The 20,873-nt window shown below is 37.1% G+C and overlaps 1 protein-coding gene across 1 annotated transcript in view; it reads left to right on the top strand.

The window, feature by feature from the left end:
- The window catches only part of LOC140148246 (ubiquitin-conjugating enzyme E2 H), a 66,951-nt gene extending 59,494 nt beyond the window's left edge, over window positions 1–7,457 (top strand). Inside the window, exons 5-7 of the mRNA XM_072170123.1 lie at window positions 2,486–2,538; window positions 4,250–4,378; window positions 6,980–7,457. Coding sequence (XP_072026224.1) covers window positions 2,486–2,538; window positions 4,250–4,378; window positions 6,980–7,098 — 301 coding nt within the window. The 3' untranslated portion in view covers window positions 7,099–7,457. The remainder of the gene's footprint in view (window positions 1–2,485; window positions 2,539–4,249; window positions 4,379–6,979) is intronic.
- Window positions 7,458–20,873: the final 13,416 nt, after the last annotated feature.

Here is a 20,873-nt window from a genome sequence, read left to right on the forward strand (position 1 = left end):
TCAATCTACCAAAATGTTGTTGAATTTAATTATAACATATTGGGCCCGGGATATTGGGCTATTCCATTTTGTTTCCATAGCAACTATAAATGGGCTATTCTATTTAAAATCCACACTACCCTTGTGGAAGATTTTAGAAATGTCTTCCACAAGGGGAGTATGAATTTCCAATGGAATGAACACATTAAGCAGCTCTATTTGAAACTTGCTCTCCCTCAGTGGAAGATTCAGGTTGAATCTTTCTCAGAAGGTGTATGAAATTCAAATGGAACTGCATAATGTGCTCATTCCATTTGAAATTTATACTCCCCCTGTGGAAGTTATTTCCAAAATCTGTCACAGAGGTAGTGTGGATTTTAAATGGAATAGCCCATTTATAGTTGCTATGGAAACAAAATGTGTATTTTGTTCATTGTAATTTGATCTCAGGTTTTTCTACAAGGAGGAAAACATTAAATTCAGAACGATTGTGCATAAAAACCTGTATATTGTTTAATTCATTCAGAAAACGCCTCTTACCACTGTTGCCCTTCAAATTTATAGCAATAATTGGAAAAAGAATTTCACAGAATGTTTTGTTACTGATAAAAAATTTGTTTTGTTTTTCAGTTTTGCATTATTTATTATGATAAAATGTCATAAGTGGTAAATTTGATTTAAATTCAGAGAATTGAGCAATTATTTTATTTATACAGCAACTTAATACAGTTTCAGTTTTAATACAAAAATAGTTTTGTTTCTACATATGAATGGGTCAATTCCAGTAAAACTTTATTGGATAAGAACTGAATTTGAAATTGACTGTATATCAACACATTATAAATGTCAATAATCCATTTTTATTTTGATCATTCTACAGACTGGCTAAAAGGTCAAAGGTCAATTTATACATGCTGTGATCCACCTAGTCTTACTGTATTTGAAAATGAAATTAATCCATCTATGGCAAACTGTAAATCCTTGTTTTGATCCCATTGTGGCTTTTGCTCTACAGTGAGAATATCAAACAAATGAATAATGTGCCAATGTTAGACATGGCGCACATAGTGTCATTTGTCTGCTGCATTCAGTATGCATCCAGTAACCTCCCTGTGGGTGTGTTGCCCGGGGTGTATTGTCATGGGTGAGTGGCAACAAGAACTCTCTTTAAAAAAGATAACGCCATTGATGAAGATCATGTTTCAGAATTTTGCGTTGACAAGTACTTGAAAATAAAAATGGCGGAAAAATGCAGGCATTAACCTCCTACTGTGTTTATTTATTGGACTTTCTTGCTGTAGGCAAAATTAGGGAGTTTCGATTGCCAAGACGGATGGCTCTGTGACGGTAAAACACCAAACGTTGTCATCATCGTCGCCACAGCGTTTATCAGACTCTTCGTGTGTTGTAGAATGAGGACGACAACGCATTGCAAAATTGACTACGACAACATTTTGTTTTTTACCGTTGCAGAACCATTCGTTGTGGAAATGGAAAACATTTCAGGATTTCAAATATGAGGATTAAGATTGACTATTTGACCGAATGTGGAGTTTTTGAAGCCCAAATTTACACCAGAAGATATCGGGCAAGACTTTTTGTTTGATAAATGCCTTGTTTTGATAAAGAAATTTGTTTGGCACATTTTGATACATCACATGTCACAGTGCAGCTCAGTGCAACGTACCTAATTGAATCACATAAGGTAGTTCCTAAAAGACAAATTTTCTTTTGTCTTTCCTGTTAATGAAAACAGCACTTAGCTGTAAAGTCTCTTAAACTATCAGGCTATTATATAGAGTGCTGTGGAAGAGTGACAGAGCTCAATTTCACTTTTCTTTTGCTCTTCACATGTAACTTACTCAAATCAAGTTGCAGTGAGTTCAGCGAAATATCAAGTTGCACAGAACAAATGTATAGATCTGACAAAATACTCCAATTATTGAAGGGTAATTTCTTCAAGTACATAACAAGATTCCTATTGTGGCCACCTGCACAGGTATACCATTACCTGACTGGTACACACAGAGTATACCAATGCAGCTACTGCACAGGACCCACCAGCAGTGGTACTGCACTGGTACAACACTTACTATATTGTGTATCGTCTCAAGTTGAGAGTATGTTGGATTTTGAAGTGGCAAATTCAAATCACGCGCTAACCTAATCCCACAGGGCATATACACACGCGTAGACGGGTGATTTGTCCGTACGCTGGCGATGCAACCACGTAAAAGCACTGATTCAAGTCTGTCACTGCAAAATCTAGCATGGCGTTACTCTCAACTTGATATGGGACACAGTATACACTGGTACTCCGCAATAGGAATCTGGCAGTGTAATAGCTTTGGAGTTAAGTATAACACCATTGTGTTGTGCACAATGTACATGTACATTGGTGTGTCAGATCATAATGAGCTGGGCACAGTATGTGTCACTTAGTATTAGTATTCAATCCATCAGTTGCCTAATCACATACATGTGTATTGCTGTTGTATCTTTGTAGATCTGGCACAGTATGTTTAGATGTCATTAATCAAGCATGGACAGCACTTTATGGTAAGCATGGTTTGGAGAGGCTATTTAGGGATGTATACGTACAATTTGATGTTCTATCTAATTTGTAGGGCACAAGGATAAGGGATTGGGGTGCTGATGAACTATGGGTTAGGTTGGATGTTCAGATTTTTTGGTGCTTATCAGTTACTCAGATCATTCCTGCTATTTGCTAAATTCATTTTTTGGGCAGGAAAAACCTCCTTTGTGTCATTGGCCCTTGAACATGTTTAAAGCAAAACCTCCTATGTAACCTGTTTGCAGTTGTGTTTTAAACATGTGTCACAGAGGTATAAGTGCGTTAGTGTTATCGACCTGACGGGGAAATCCTCTTTTGGTCTATACGCTAGCGCCTCGCCTCTTAATCCCATGGTCGTGGGTTTGAGTCCCTGCAGGACCGGAAGTGGCTCGAGGAGGCGCAGGATACTTCCGTGAGCGGTTTGTGACACATGTTCAGGTCCATAAGCACATAGGAGGTTTTTCCTGCCCAACGATGTAATACCTTTCTGTACAATGTAAATTATGGGAAACAAGTTAAAACAATATACTTAGGGGAAGGAAGCTCAGTTTTAGATGATGGGAGAAAGCGAAATATCTGAAGAGAACCTGCAAGATTGAGTGTGGACTAAAAGCCAAATGGACATGAAGCCTTTTTGGAAATGGTGGGCTCAAACCTGGGACCTCAATGGTACAAAGTAAGGACAGAACCAATAACCCCATGAGAACTACCTGCTGATTGGCCAGAATGAATATTGTGTCCAATTTTGAACCAATCAAGGAGGGTATTAATAAGATCATTTGCAAATTTGCGAGTTTGACTATAATAGTTTAAAGCCTAGTCATAATTGGCAGTTGAAATGATCATTTCAAGTTATCAACCAATCAGAAATGCAGTTAGATGACCAGTAGTGTCCAAGGGGGTTACACTAACCTGCTCCTCCTAGTGCTAAATTCTAATTTGCTTGGCACTGAATAGGCAAGACTTTGTAACATTGTGGAGTGATATAGATAGCCAAAAACTACCAATTCCAGGGCCCACAGAAGTATAAAAATTTGGTAATTTTTTGCTGTCAAACTTAAACCTACTTCTTGCCTACATTTGTTGTTTGATATCCCCTCTGCATACCATTGCGTGTTTTACTTGCTTCCCCACATCAAGTTGGTGTACCTTGCCCTCTTTTCGGTTGTTCAGAATATGTTGTCAAAATGTGTCATGAATAAGCCGATTCAAAATTACTACTGCGCATGTGCTAATATCCTTGCTTGGAAGACAAACATTGAGGACTCGCTACAGTATTTCAATGCGGGTGAGCTTTGCACATTTTAAGAAACCCTTTCTACCTGTGTTTTTCATATTTTTGGGTCTTGATGTCTTCTGTACATTTGCATAAGACAAGGAAAGTATTGACGAGCTAGCTAGAAACTGCTAGAGTGAAAACAGGAATGTAAAATAATGGGGGAATACCTTTCAGGCACTGCTCATCACACACATCGTCAATGGAGGAGGTTCGGTTGTCATCTCTCAAAAAGACCCGGATGTTGATGCGCAGTTCATGTGCAGTCTGAGATTTCCGAAATTGCCAAAGGGCTTATATGTATTGAAATGTGGGTTATTCCTTCATGTAATTTTACACGAAATTGAAATGTGACACCTATTATTTTTCAAACCTTTACAACCAAACTGTCATGCGAATGTTGTTCTCTTTCTTTTCAGATTTATCCAACATATTTGAATCTTTCCTGCCTCAATTGTTGACATATCCAAATCCTATTGATCCACTTAATGGGGATGCAGCAGCAATGTACCTTCATAAGCCAGAAGAATATAAACAAAGGATCAGGGGTAAGTAGCCAGTTAGGCACAACATATGTAAAGTGTGCTGAGGCTTGTGGATCAACATCATCATGTAGGTGTTCTGCCTGTGCTTAGTGCACTATAAATCTTTCTTTTTTTGTCCTATGGTGCTATCAGTGCCGCAATAGGTACCGATGGCGCTTTCTTTCGTACTTTGAACATTTACAGGGTGCTTTCATTTTTAATTTAAATGAAAAATGATAACATGCACTATCCAAATGTTAATTATTACGCTTCATACAGTTTAGTACATCACCAGGGTATGATGAAAAGAGTCATCGGTACCTAACCGGACACCGATAATTCTATTGGACGAAATTGGATGTGGTGCCTTATATACAAACAGGGATGGATTTAAGCAGTGGCCCGGGCCAGTGGATTTTAAGCGTCGGGCCAGTAAACTTCCAATAATGCTGGCCGGCGGGCTACTAGATTTTTGAGCCTGATGTAACACTTACGAGACAAGATATCAGTGATGGTCATATTTACACAGTTTTCTGCTCTGCCTGTCACTTGAAATTTATCAATGATTTTTTTTGTATTAATATTTAAATTATATATTCTTATTCTTGCTTTGCTAGCAAGTTGGAAATATACGGCCGCTTTTTACGATGGTAGTAGACATATGTACTACTTAGCTCTTCCATGCGCTACAAAATTATCCGATGATGATAGCGATACTGCAGATACCGCCTACATTAAGTTAAAAACTTTTGGAACTAAAAAAGGCAGGACTACTGACTGAACTTGTGTTAGTGACTACACTCTCTACATTGAGTACATTCAGTACAAAACAAATTAAAATGTTAAGGTTTGCTTGACTTTAAGGAATCGGATAGTGATGTTTCCACATATTTTTTGTGAGAGCACATCAGATATATCGAATTGCATTTTGAAAACGAGGAATATCAAATAATTTTGATTTTTTTTTATATATATTTGCGATATGATACACATGCATTGTATGATGACAAATGATTCAATTTGATTCGATTTAGATTTTTCCCCAAAAGCACCGACAAAAAAGTTGGGGTTTTTTTTGCAATAGAACATATTGAAAAAGCTGGGCCAGTAAATTTATTGCAGGGCCACTAGATTTGCCATTTCACTGGCCCGGAGGGCCAGTAGAAAACTGAAACTTAAGTCTGTCCCTGTATACAAACCAAACACAAAGATGCTTAGATGAATTTGAAACCATAGAGAACCGTTTAAAAATTAGCCTGTGTGTAACGCTATCCACCATCTTGGTTTGTCATGCATGGACACCAAAATAGTGTACTTCCAGCATTTATCGGCAATGTCCAAAGTCGAACGATAATTTGCGTCTTTAAGCTTGAGCGTTACATTGCACATGATGTGATGCAGAACACAAACAATCACCCCTTTAAATTAATGTGTGTTGTAAAATAATCAGGAGACGCACTATTTCGCCATTCATGAGCAACACGCAAACATGGCAGATTCAGGATCTCCTGGAGTCTAATCTCCAAATTTAAACCAGTTCTCTACAAAGTTTAATTTGCTTGGATTGGTGATGAATTTTGTGTCAAGAGGTCTTCATGACCAGTGTTCGAAATATGCCTCAAAAAGTTACAGGCCAGCCGGGCTTAACCTTAAAAAGTTACCGGCCAGCCGGGCCGGCAACTAGATGCCAGTCAGAAAAGTTACCGGCCAGGCCAAAAAGTTACAGGTCAATGGCCGACTGACCAGCCCTATTTCGAACGCTGTTCATGACTGTTCCCTCCGCATAGGCCTCCTGGCCTTTTGACTCTGGAAATAAAAAAAGATGTTATAGACCAGAGTGCTGAAACATGGTTAGACTTTGAATTCTGCCATGTTTACTTGTCACTTGTGGGAGAAATACCTGCGGACGGATCATTTCGCAATGTACCTGGCAAACATTTTAATGTGTGTTCATGCGGTATGTCATCTGCTAAAAAGTCTGCTAAAATGGTTATGGTTATTTTCTAAGGTTGCCTGTAGCACTAGATTAAGTGCTATGGTTCAACAAGACGGTTAACATATCTGTGCTTTGTCTTCCAAGTAGACTTAAGAAACAAGTTACACTATTTATCCATCCTGTGTAGTGTTATGATAAACATATGATGAGAAGAATGTCCCAACAAGAGTCCGGACTCATCGCTTAAAGTGCTAAAAGGTGCATAAACCTTTGTAACGCTTAATCTAGTGAGCAATTTGATTAGGACACACATAATGGTATGATACATTGAGGTTATGAATTATTACTGCAGGTAAATTAGATAATTCTTGGCCAAGCTCGAACACTCGGAATGCTAGTGGCTTTGCGATAAACACACTCATACATAGCGCGGTACAGAAGAAACCATATACGCGCCTTACATTGCATACACGCTTAATCGCTTAGTACGCTACATAGACGCAGCAGGTATGTCCGAGTTTGGCCAAGAATCAGTTAATTTACCTGTAGTGACTGCATATTTGTGATCGAGCACACAATCTCTGGAAGGTAGGATTCTAGATCAGATATGCATAGATATGTCTCAATCTGATTTGTTGGATATAACAATTTTTATATCAAACTTTTCCATTTTGTCTGTATCCCTACAGATTATGTGCAGAAATATGCAACAGAAGAGGCGCTACGGGAACACGATGTGCAGTCATCCTCTAGCGAAAGCTCCATGAGCGATTTTTCCGAAGATGAAGCGCAGGACATGGAACTATAGCCAGCACTTCCCGGCCGACACATTCAGAGTTGGCCGTCATGTGTTGCACATTTTGAACAGTTTTTTATATTTTTAAAAAATAGTGTATTTATGTGGGATTCTCTGGGCAGTACGTATTTGGAGGCCAGCAGCAGAACGAAGGCATGCAGTTGTAAGGTTGCCAGGTTGTTGTTAATTGTATTAATAGGGATTTCAAAAGATGTTTGTTTAGGGTAAGATTTAGTGAAGTTGTGATTGGCGCTACTTTTGTATTCCTCTACATTATACAGCCTTGCAGTATGTTGAAAAATTTCAATTTCATCTGGAAAATAATTTTAAACACATTTTTGTAAATAAAATATTCCAATTCTCATAATAACTCGGAATAAATTTTTCAAATTGAAAAATATAATGATGTCGACATACATCTTTTGTGGAGCAATGTTTAAATAATTTTGGCAATCCTTTCCATTTGGATTTCTTGTTTTTCATGCAAATTTTGGTCTCCACCATTCTTACAAACTTTTCCGATGTGAAATGGTCTATACAGTACGCCACTACTGCCTGACCCACTTTGATTCTTTTAAGACTGGAACATTGTACAATGCCCATGGAATCATACACAGCTGGTGAGTGTGGTGTACCTGATTGTACAGCCTAGCACAATGTGCCCTGTAGAGGGCTTGATAGCTGCACCTGCTCTATCCAACCAGATAGTGTTGGTCATGAATCTAAACAAAATTTGATTTAGTCATTGTCATTTTGGCACTGGTATTGGTAGAAACAAATTGTCGTCATGTTTTTCTGCCATTTTGATTGGGGTTTTTTTTTTTTGGTGACCAAGCATTGTAAAATCACTTGTTCTTGGGGAAAGTGCAGTCAGAGAGAATTTTCATCTCATGTAACTTCAAATCAAGCACCAAGTCATATAAAAGCACCAGGCCAAATGCCACAATTTAGTTGCAAGCACTGTCCAGTTGTATACTAAAAACAAATTCCTTTAATTATACTAGCATCCAGATGGATGTTAGGGATAGATTCAAAACCAAACTGCAGTGTCCTGGCAGAATCACTGGTTTAACTGTGTTTGATTATTCCGAACAATAGAGGCCGTCAGCCTTTCGCCATCTTGTGGATACAAATGATCTATGTGTTCATGAGTCGGACACTATGCGTAGGGCGCAGCTTGCCAGGCAGCTGTTATTGCGCATCAACGTGGTGATTTTGCTGTTCACGCATGGAGATCGAACGACCATCGCAGCGTGTACCCACAAGATGGCGGCATATGACGTCATGCTGACGGCCTCTATAGAAACTAATCTCTGGTTCTGTCAGTGGTCAACCAGCAGTTGGGGTTCGACGCCATCCCTTCTAATGTGGCACATAATAAGCAGCAAATTATTATTTGGTGTTTTGTTAGTGCCACCAACTGACACCATCAGTTTGGTAGAATACAACTGGACAAATCTTGCATCACATTCTGTGGCAGATCGTGAAATTATATCTTGTGCAAAATTTGTTGAATTATACACATGCTCACCTAAATATGTCTAATTTATGTTGATGCTATAGTTATTGTAATAATAATAATACTGGTTGAATAGTTAACACCTGTTGTTAATGGGCACTGTTGAGTTATAACCAAGCAAGTTCGACCATCTGAAGCGAATGAGTGCATGTGTGATATGCACTATTCGTTTTGTGACCATCTGGTCTTGAGGCTGAAGCTATTTTTGTTGAAATTGGGATATTCTCCAAGCTGTTATAATGAATCCTATGAAAATTAACACAAGGCCTTTATTATTATGCATCACATTCTTGTGTTGATGTACAGAACCTCACATAACGATATGCATCTAACAGCATTTCTGATTGGTTGATAACTTGAAATGCTCATTTCAATTGCCAATTATAACTGGGGTCAAACTTGCATTCAAGTTTGCAGATTATCTTATTAATACCCTCCATGATTAGTTCAAAATTGGACACTATATTCATTTTGGCCAATCGGCAGGTAGTTCTCATGGGGATATTAAGATACTGCCCCAAACTCTGGCGATAATCAAGTTAAACATTTTTTAAATTTTAACAACAGTGCTTACTATATCTTCAAGTTATAAAATACATTATGTGAAATCACATCAAAAAGTTTATATCATGAATAGGAGTAAACAAGCTTGTCTTACCGAAAACAAAATTACTGCAAGGCTGTGTACAAAAAGGGATGTGAAAAGTAATGCCATAGCACAACTACATCATCAAAATGGCTACAAAACAGGCTAGACATGTAGAATTAAAGTGTGCCCATCAAGTTTTACAATGCAAATGGGGTGGGTGTGTATTTATTTTATCTTCCCTTGTATTTTTATGTAGATTTTTTTTCTTTTTTTCCGTTTCTTTCCTGCTTCCTACAAACTTTTCTCATAGCATATGCTCCCATCCCAAAGAATGCAACCATTTTGAGGTGAAATCAAACTTTTTTTGTTTATTGGAAGGAATTTATGAGACTGCAATTTTTTTTTACCAAATGGGTGTAAAATATTAACATTCCATTTTGTGATTATTACAAATTAATCCCAAAAATAATTTTAAAAAGAGATGATAGCAAATTTGTTAAATGTTTTTAATCAGACACATGTTGTACAAAGAGATACCGTCATCAAATATCTTTTTACCAGCATTTTGATGTAAAGATATTTCATAAATGCCATTTTGATTGGGTCCATCTGGTATGCAAATTGTTATAATTTGCATACTTGATTGACTCTGTCCATCTGGTATGCAAACTGTTATTTGCATGATTTTGACTCTATATGCTAATGTGAAACGGGCACACAGGTGGTCAATTTGTGCGTACAATCGCATAGTCACAGTTGGCGTCCTGAAATTATTCTTTACTGATTTTTGCTGATGAAACCTGTCCGTGATTCACAAGTGAAGAGAGTAGGTCCACTGTCCAGATTGGCTGATGATTTTAAAATCAGCCTTGAAAGATTTGCTGATTTAAATCAGCCATGGTAGATTGGCTGATTCAATTGTTCCATGAAGTGTGCGCCCACTCATCACAGTTTATAGGGCGTGTCCAGAAAATGTCAACCCCCAGAGGAGGGCAGAGCCTAAGTGGCTGAAATATATCAAGAATAGCCTGGTTTAGTAGAAAATGGGAGAGCTGAAGGCTGCAAAGTCACCCCCTGGGCACACCACACCACTGTAAGCTTAATCACAAGGGCATTCAAATAAAGCAATGCAGAATTCGTTGGGCAGTGCAGTGGAACAATCGGCCCTCATGAACATGTGAGAAAGGCACCTCTATAAAACAATTTGGCAAGTTTCTGCAGTAGTGATATCAGTGCCTTTTCGCGGTTGTGCTGCAAGCGTGCAGACAAACCTTCCTTGTACTCAATTAACTTTATATGCACACGATTTGATACTGCTGCCAACAAAATAGGCACCTACGTCACTACTGAACTTAAGGCGAACCAAGTTTGGGCGTCCCTGTGAAGCACAGTCCAACCCTGCATTGGTTGTGGAATTCGGAACCATGTTAATAATGATGGTATCTCCTGTTGTGCAACATCAGTTGTGATTATTAATATTGTTATTGTATTCCTTATTTACCCAAAATTTGCCAAATTGTATGGAAAGAAAAAAAGAAATGATAACACTTACAGCAACGTAACACTTGGTAGCAATTCAGAGAGGTTCCAATGTGTGCTATGTATAATTTTTGTGTCCAGTTATTTGCATAGATATTTGCATTAAGTACTGAACAACAGTGACTTTTACCGATATTCTGTTTGCCTTCTGATTAACACTTTTATGTATCTGTATGTATTTTAATGTGAAAATGCAACATTTTTTATAATAGTATTATTAACTTTGATAGCACATTGAATTGAAAATTTGTAATATGCTGTAGACAAAAAAAAACCTTGGTTTCCATGGCAATGGGATACTAGTTTTCCAAATTTAAGCATTTGTCTGAGTAAATCTTTGAATTTATCATGGAAAAAATTATTTTTGTTTTTTTGGTTTAAACCATTTTTGATGCAATTATTATCAATGCAAACAACCTGCAATACCATTGGGCTATCCCAGTTAAAATCCACACTACCCCTGTGGAAGATTTTGGAAATATCTTCCACAGGGGGAGTATGTCTTTCAAATGCAATTGGTCAGGGTTAATCATTTGGAAACCCATACTCCCCCAGTATTATGGATTTACCTATATCTTCCACAACTGGAGTGAGTATTTCATAGTTATCCAATTGTCTATTCAATTCAAAACCCATACTCCCTCTGTGGAAGACTTCAGCTAAATCTTCCACAGGGGCAATGTGGAATTTAAATGGAATAGCCCATTTAGTCAAATTAGTTACGGGATGTGTTCAATGGTCATTACATCCAAGTTGATATATAGACTGCTCAGTGCCAGAAGTGGGTAAGTGCAATAGCTACCATGTGTAGATGAGTACAATATACTGTATGTAAATTGCCAAATGTTCACAGGGCAGTTATTGCACTTACCCACTTCTGGCACTGAGCAGTCGATATGCTTCATGTAAGCATGTACATGAAATTAGCCTATTGTCAAGACTTCATCGAGGGATTATACAGCTTTATTCCATAACAAGCTGGTTTTTTATTTACGTCAATAAAGGCGAACAAGCTGTATTATACCCATCTTGATACAAGGCTAGCTGTGAGTATGCTTACATTACCCAAAATCCTCTCAATCCGTTAAGAATTTTCTCAAATGAGACCAGTAATGAATATAGATCAAAGGCAAATGTACGGTCATTATCCAGAGCCTATCATAACACTTGAACAAGTCAAAATTGAATTGCGCACGTTGCGTCTATCATTGCTTTTTTGTTGTTCAAAAGCAAAGATGTGATATCTGTAACATCCCACAATGGTCTTGGTGATGTGTTAGACATAGGCATTAGAACAATTGGCTCTCATGCAAAAGCAGCACTCGACTTTACATATCAATGTCTTATTCAAGCCATAAAACCTGCTCATTTCTAATGCGTCATCAGTCATCATTTTTTCAAATTTAGCAGACCATCCCACATATCTCTTTAACTATCAACAAAATTCTTGAACACTAATATCATACAGTACTAATTTTGTGTGTATGATATCGCCCAAGTATATGTGTGTTTTGTTTCGATATTTTGCCATATGGTCTATTACAAATCAGTGTCGGACAAAATGGTGTTTTGTTCGTTAACTTGAGTTATTAATTAACAAAAAATCTTAATTGTATGGATACCAAAGTATATGTGAAGTTTTTATGTTAAACTAATTATTACAAGCACCAAGCAGCCTCAAGATGAGAATAAACCTCCAAAAGCAATGGGTACCCATTTTATGGATTATGGGTGTATCTGATATTAATTTTGCTTTGAATTGAAATTCCTATTACTGTGGTGTATTTAAACATTTGTGACATGATCAAGGGGAATGAGTCACATGTCGACCCTGGTCAAAAATGAGTTTTACACATGTTTCTAAAAAGGACATTTAGAGCTTTCTGAAACTGAAAACCCCATGTTGATACGATTTTTCTTTGCAAAGTTACATCAATTTATCAATCGCTGAAAACAATATAAAACAAAAGAATTTTAACACTTGCTTTGCCAATATCTCAAAATCAATATTAGCGACATCCGACTCATCTCCCTTGATCGTGTCACAATTGTAATGACAGTGTTATGCTTCCTTTTGTAGTAGTATGATGTACACAACCAGATGCTTCTGTGGGTAACCATGTTTTGCGTATATTATTTAGGTACCAAGGTGTACCAGGGAAGGGCTTTAGTTCTGCACCTTATACAGCACCAGTTATATTGTGCTTGTGCAGTTGAGTTCCCATGGTGTTTGATCTGCACCACCTATGAATACCGTTGGTGTACTACTGGATACTGAACCTGGATTTTTATCATCTCCCCTAATATTTGTAATTTATTCTGTATTGATTATGTTTGGAACATGTATTTTTAGAGGAGCTGATCAAAATCCAGATTGCTTCATTGTTAAGTTTACAGTGTACATGCGTCTCTGGAGTGAGCACCCATACTGTATAGCTACTCCTATGTTGCAACCAGTACGTATATCGATAGGTGAGATGATACCATGGACACATACGAATATCAGACTGGATGGTCAAGTTATGCACATTGGGTCATAGATTCAGGAACATGGAATAGCACCGTTTGTGAAATAACACTGTGAGAGGCGTTTGGCTCTGTAATGTTTTAACTATGCGGTAGTTGCTTTCGACCCTTCATCTATGGTCTACCCTCTAGAACCAATATATACCAGGGATTGATGTATACACCATATTTGTCTCAGTCAATGAGGTTGAATCAAAGAGTACCAACTCTGCCAGGTTTGTGTGTGTTTACCATAGGGTTACATATTGTGCAATTTTGAGTTGGTAATCTTTGAGTATTATATATGTGGTCTCCACAGAATTCAAACCAGAGAACACGTACTCTACCGCCATCTTCATGATCTTGATACACAGAAGAAAAAAAATAGGGGTATTTATGTTTTGCTCAAAATGCACCTGAAACTAATCTGTGCTTGTGGGCGATACTAGATACGTTTCATAGCAGGACAAACTGACTGTCCAAAGAGCGTCGCAATGCATTGTGTGATTATCATGTACCCCCAATTTCTTTTCCTATAACTGATCGTGCTATTGCATGTGGCTATAATAGGGGTCCTGGTTCTCTGGTCTTAATTCTGTGGTGGTCTCAGTTAAGCTCCTGGAACTTCTATAAGATTCTTATTTCATGGGAAAATGCCACTATATTTTGTGGATAGCTTTTTCTTTGTCAAAAGCTTCCAGTGCAGAGCCATCTCTGAATGTCCAATTTTGCAGGAACTTTATTTTGTAACATCAAAGTGTTCAAAAATCAAGCTGTTTTCACAGTTTTTTACACCCAAGTCGGCATACACTATGATAAAAGGGAGTAATGTTATTGGTAAAGTAAATATCAGATACATCCATTTGACCATAAAATGGCCAAGGGAATCCCCACAATGTATCATTGTGTATGTACACAGTATTTAAGATATAATTGTTATATAAGAAAATACAGAAACCACTTCCATGGGTCGTGATTTGTTAATATAAACTTAATATTGTTATAATTATTATTGTATACAAAAACAATATAATCAAGTTTGATGGGAGAACAAAAAAAATTTAAGAAAAAAAAATAGATATTAAAAAAAAAAAGCAAAAAATTACAAAAATATATTATATTGAGAGGACTGTAGCATATTGTATGTAGCGGGGATAGAATTGGAAGGTAGACTTGATTCATACAGTTGGGGGTTTTTTTTCGGATTACTTGTATGACAGCCACATGAGCTCATGAAACACCATTACTGAAATGTGATTTGGTATTGCTGCATACATTGGTTACATCAATGGTGGCGCATTTGTCACATGCACATGTGAATACGACAATCACCAGTACATGTTACTCCATTTTTGAAGCTCGGTTATAAATTGGTATTGCTGTGATGTATTTGTTACAGTGGTGGTGCATATGTCACATGCACATGTGAATGCGACAGTCACCAGCGCATGCTACCCCATTTCTGAAGCTCGGTTATAAATTGGTATTGCTGTGATGTATTTGTTCAAGTGCTGTGAAGCGGTTCTAAATAGACCTGTCACATGCATGTGAATACGACATGCAACAATCACTAATGCACGCTTCTCCATTCTTTGAAGCGTAACTATATACATTGGTTGCATCGGTGTACATTGATTTCAATTTTTAAATGTTGCGGGGCACTTACATCACACACATAGAGTACTGTGAATGACAAATACGCATCCATGTGCGTGTATGTAGCAATACTGCACATGACGATTACACTACGCATCATGTTGCATCAGAAATTTATACGCTTTCACTCGGTCTGACATACAGAATCAGTGTCCTCTTTGCACAAGAGTGCATATAGCAACCAACTCATAAAGAGGAAGTGCACATACCATGCGAACACTGGTTTTGTAAGACTTCCCCCAGACCAAGCAAATAGCAGCATACCGTTATGCTGGATATTTGACCATACAAGTACCTTGCTTCTAAAACGAAGAAAATGCACTCGAAATAAAACAAGGTCAAAGTTTGTTAACCCCCTGAGCACTACCTGCCGATCTAACATCGCCTCTGATTGGTCAATTATGTGATCTCTTCACTTTAATCACCAATCAAAATGGAGCTTTGCAAATAATTCGCCCCAATTTTTTTGTGTGGTGAAATTATTCTAACAATGTTGCTTATTGGTCCAATCGATAATGAAAACTTCTTTTTGGCCAATCGGCAGGTAGTTCTCATGGGGTTAACATCTACTGCATGAATGAAGTCTACTTGCAATGACATGATCATTATATTATAAATAATCTAATTTCCTAAGAATTGCACTTTGTGTATCATACTTTTTTAGATTTCATGTAGTTTGAGTTAGCGCTTTTTTGGGACAAAAAAAAAGGGTTTTGGTTGATGTGGATTGAAATGCTGCAGGTGTTAGTGTTTATAAGGCGAGTTGAATTTTGCACCTTCATATTAGCATCTGTATATTGTATAGTGGCTAATTGGTGGTGTTTTCCAAAACTGGAGACTGTGAAACTGCTACATGTGTAAAGACCATAAGATTTATAAGGGAATTGTGTCTGGTGGGTTCTAATTTTGACCCTGTGTCAGTTTAGAACAGATTTCATTATGTTTCTGATATCAGCTAAGACTGTTTCAGACAATATTAGCTTTTTCTTATTTTCAGATTTTCTTATTCACTGTTTCTCACTTCACTTTTCGTATAGGCCAGCATGCTTTTTAGCCGGACTTTAGCATTTTGTTTGAGCCTGGTCCCATCAGGACCCATGGAGGGACCATTTAAACAAACAAAAGTGCATCTAGTCGTGAGTCATGATTTAGTCAAATGTTCAGTAAATTTCTGAAAGTATGATGCAACTCTGGTGCAGCATTTTTAATTGGCTCTTGACATGTGTTGGATAATAGTACCTTCAGGTTTCTACTGTGATGTAAACCAAATTCTTACTTAATAACAAAACGAAGTGCGAATAGCCAGGTAGTCTTGGTCACAGTCAAGAAAACTTGCTTAGTGACAGTCATTGGTAAAGACTGTGCAGTAGGCCTATGGGGCGATCAATCAAAATCAAAATAGGTACATTGTGTTTGATGAAGAAAAAGAAAAGCGAGAAAAGATATCAACCAATCAGATGAAAATTTACCACAGCCTGCAACTTAACCAAAAGATGCCTAACATTGATATGATTTGAAATGGATAAAGACGAATGTAAACATGAGGCATGGAATTGTATTAAATTTTATTTTGATGAAAGAAAATGTGTTAGAATTAGACAGAAAACCTCATGTAGTCGCTGTCGGTGCACAAATTGAAAAGTATAAGATCCATTTGAAATCAAATCTAAATAAAAGCACCACTGATACAGTGGTCTTTGTCAAAGACTAAGCAATATGGTAATGATTGAGACCAGTTGATAGGTCTGTAGCCTTCTTCGCAGTCTCCGTATGGATATTTGTTTAAATGCCTGAGCCCTTCAGGGGTAAGGCGACGCAGGGAATAGCTGTATTATGGTAGATGAGGAAATTTTCACAAGAAATAAAATGTTTTACTTGCTACTGGATTGTTAAAATGTATCTCATGATTATTTGAGACCGATTTGTGTTAGTCTCAAATGATTATTATCATTTTGGGCATTTTTTATAACATTGCATGGTATGTTAAAGAGCTGTAGACCACTTGACATGTGACGTCATTCCCCGCAGTCTGCGCACAAATTATAGCAATTTCCATTGTTCTTTGCCTTGCAGTGTGTGTACGCATCGTAGTTTGCTCAGGACACACGCATTTTAAATCGCCCACCACATTTCAGATAGTACAAGAAAGCCATTGAACAGTGAAGCGGTTCGTTCAAGAATATCGATAGACCAGTCCCTCGCCTTTGTTGATAAACATGTCAAGTGGACTATACAATTGTCGTGGTACATGAGCTATACGGTTGATACATTTCAAAATGAATGTGCACAGCAAATTCACTAAGATTCTCATGATTATCAAAAAGTATCTCAAATTCTATTTTAATAAAAACTTTCACCAGAAAAACGTAGTAGTAATTTTCTACTCATTTTCATTCAGAAATTCTAAAATTAAATCAGTTTCAAATTACTGAAAGAATTTCCATACATCAATAATTTCATATATTTTAATACAGAGTTTTAATAATAAATACCAGCAGATTTTTTTTTCTTTTTTGAAACAAGTGATTTCAGCTGCTTTTTTGTGTGTAAATCAGTACCAATTGGTTATGCTTGAACAAGCATTATAGCATATCTGCCATATGTACCACTTCCTGTCTGACCTTGCTTTTTAAAACGATATAAAACAGAGGTGTGCATTCCGATGGGAAAATCATGTCATACCCCAGCTGATTATTTCGCATGCAAATCAGTAAGGGAGCCCTCTGTTGACATCAGCACTACACTTCATTCATTTTACTGATAATACTCAGCAGTTTGGCCAGTAATTCCATAGGCCATATCCTCAGCAAATAACACACACGTTTGTTGTGAAAATTTCCAGTGGTGCAGCGACAGCTATGTATTTTAAATGTAAAAAAAAAAGATAGCTAATATTTAAGGAAAAAAATGTACAAAATTTGATGATTTTTCTTTTTAGTTTTTCGTGCTCTATATGTATCTCTAACAAGTATGGGTGAATCTGTAATTTGGAGGTAGAGAAGGATAAATGATGTGTATATTCATACCTTTGAAAGTTTGATTAAAAAAAATATCATGTTTGAGTAGCATATAGATAAAAAAAAATGTTGGTAAATTTTAGTACCATGTGATTTACTTAACTAGACTAACACCAGAGAAGATTTATAAGAGTTCCCATTGTACTACTGAAACATCCGGGTACTTAAGATGCAGTCTACAATATTTATGAGTTACGCCTATTACCCAAATGTTTCACCAGTATTTTAGGACCACCATGGTGTTCAATAAAAATAAAGAAAAATTTCCAAAAATCAATGAAGAATGATAAATATTGAAAATGAAGGTGTAATATTAAAGGACAAATTTTGAAATGATATTAATTTCTTTTACTTCTTGATTACCAGTTTAACAGCATCATTATCCAGACCATAACAATTACAGTCATTCTAAACAACATTGATTATTATAAAGTGAACCGTGCCTTCTGATATATGAGTTTACATGTTACACAGTCATCAGAGGTCCAAGTTCATAAAATGTACAGAGAACCAAGAGAATTGTAATATATTACTATAGTAATTATGAACTTTGGCGTTTCACCCCAGTGTGTAAATGTTTGTGATCATTGATTGTTTGATGATTATATAATTAAAAGAAACACAATTTATTGATCGATATATATTGCTTAAAAGCTAGTCAACAAATTAATATACAAATTTGCATGATGGGTTTTACATTAATCCTAATAAAATATTAATTGTAGAAGATTTGACAAATGCTCCAACATACTTGTAAAGATATTTGAATCTGCTTATAATTATAGTTACTAAGGGCCGGTTTCTCGAAGCATGGCTAGTGGTCAGGCTTCCTAAACCATCAGGCTTAAGACCAATAGTCCTTACAATCACATGGATCTACATAAGTAGGGCAAGGCTGCTGGCTGACGAAGCCTGACAGCTAGCCAAGCTTCGAGAAATCGGACCTAAGTGTTTCAGTTTATTGCTCGTCAACATTTGCAAAGTGAAATTTCAACTATATAAAAGAGCTAACCAGAAGCAAAATTTAAGTTAAACAAAGTGATGTCGCTTTTGAATATCATCAGTGTATATTATGATGTGTGTTTGACTTTTTGTTGTGTGATTGTAATATTACCAGTGGGCAATTCCACTCATTCCAGTTGAATTCATACACCCCTATGGAAGACATTACCTTAATCTCCCACACAGGAGGTGGAGAATTCAAATGGAGTCATTTATTTAGGTGAACTCATTTGAAATTCATACTCCCTGTGTGGAAGACCATGGTCATATCTTCCATAGGGGTGTGTGGGTTTCAACCACAGAATTGGAGAAGAAGAACCAGGACTCCTATAATACTGCCACGTACAGTCGCGCCATCAGCTATGGGGAGAAAATTGGTGGTATTCAGGTCCTTGCCGACAGTGCGCGGAGACGAACAAAAAAATCTGCATCTCATCTGAAATGCCTTGGTATCGCGTGCACGTCGCATCAAGTGCGTCTCTCAAATGCGCCCATCATCCAGTGTTCGAAATATGCCTCAAAAAGTTACAGGCCAGCCGGGCTTGACCTTAAAAGTTACCGCCAGCCGAGCCGGCAACTAGATGCCAGTCAGAAAAGTTACCGGCCAGGCCAAAAAGTTACAGGCCAATGGCCGGCTGACCGGCCCTATTTCGAACGCTGCCATCATCCATGTCGCGCTTGCATGACAACGATTGCCTCAAGTGCATTCTGAGGGAAACCGGATACCCACAATTTTTGCTCTGTGCCTGTATATCAAGATGGCTGTCGAGTCCCGGTTCTCTTTCTCTAATTCTGTGGTTTCAACAGGAAAAACCCATTGATGCATAACCAGTGAAGTATTACAAATTATCTTTTTTTTCTGTCACACTTGGCACTGAGCTCTGTGTTCTGGTTCTTTCGGTAGACTTTGTCGCAGCCTGTATAATTTTCAGATGTACGGTGTGTAATCTGTGTATGAGTAGACTGTATCATAATTTAATTTTCATCATTAGTAGATCGCACTGTGTGTGATAAAATGTGACAATAGGCTATACCATTTAAAATCCACACTCCCCTGTGGAAGATTTTGGAAATATCTTCCACAGGGGGAGTATGAATTTCAAATGGAATTAACACATTAGGCAGTTCCATTTTAAACTCACCCTCCCTCTGTGGAAGATTCAAGTTGAATCTTTCTCAGAGGGTGTATGAAATTCAAATGGAAGGGCCTAATGTGCTAATTGAAATTCGTCTGCAGGCATTAGACCGTGGAAAATGATTTTGATGCAGCTTCAAAATTGGTACTTTTTTGTGATTACTTCTGAATTTCCAGGGACTGGTACTTCTATGTGGATGTATACAGGGATGGGCAGCCCAAATGGGTCCGTTTTGTGCGTACAAATCTATAGATTCAGGGGTAGGTGTTTGTCAGAATCTCCATAGACATGAGTACATGTTTAGAAAAAGCATCCACAAACAGCAAAAAAGGATAAGTTTTTACAGAAAGTCCTTAGAAATGGGTCCATGTTTAGAAAAAACTTGCCTTAAAAGAGCACAATTTTGTTGTTTTTTAGTAAAAAAAACCATCATCATCAACAAATAATTCAAGTGAAAAGCAAGTCATGGCCATGAATAGAATAAGAAAATAACATTAAATTCTATTTCCCTTGAAAAGACGTATATACAATCATTTATATCCATAAAGGTCAAACAAATAAATCTTTTAGAAATAAGAAAAAAATGAATGAAGATGCCTAAAATTGGAAACAGAAACAAAGAAAAAAAAAACACATTTTAGAATATAAATCTTTTAGAAATAAAAAAAACCATAAAGATGCCTAAAATTGGAAACAGAAACAAAGAAAAAAACACACAAGTTTTGGTCGTTGGCAGGCTAGGGAGGTCTTTGATTTCTCATTATTCATATCTGTAGTGGAGGGAAACCTTTTTTTTTTTTATAACTATGATGATTGATCACTAT

Source organism: Amphiura filiformis, chromosome 3 (genome assembly GCF_039555335.1).
Source record: "Amphiura filiformis chromosome 3, Afil_fr2py, whole genome shotgun sequence".
Lineage (NCBI taxonomy): Eukaryota > Metazoa > Echinodermata > Ophiuroidea > Amphilepidida > Amphiuridae > Amphiura > Amphiura filiformis.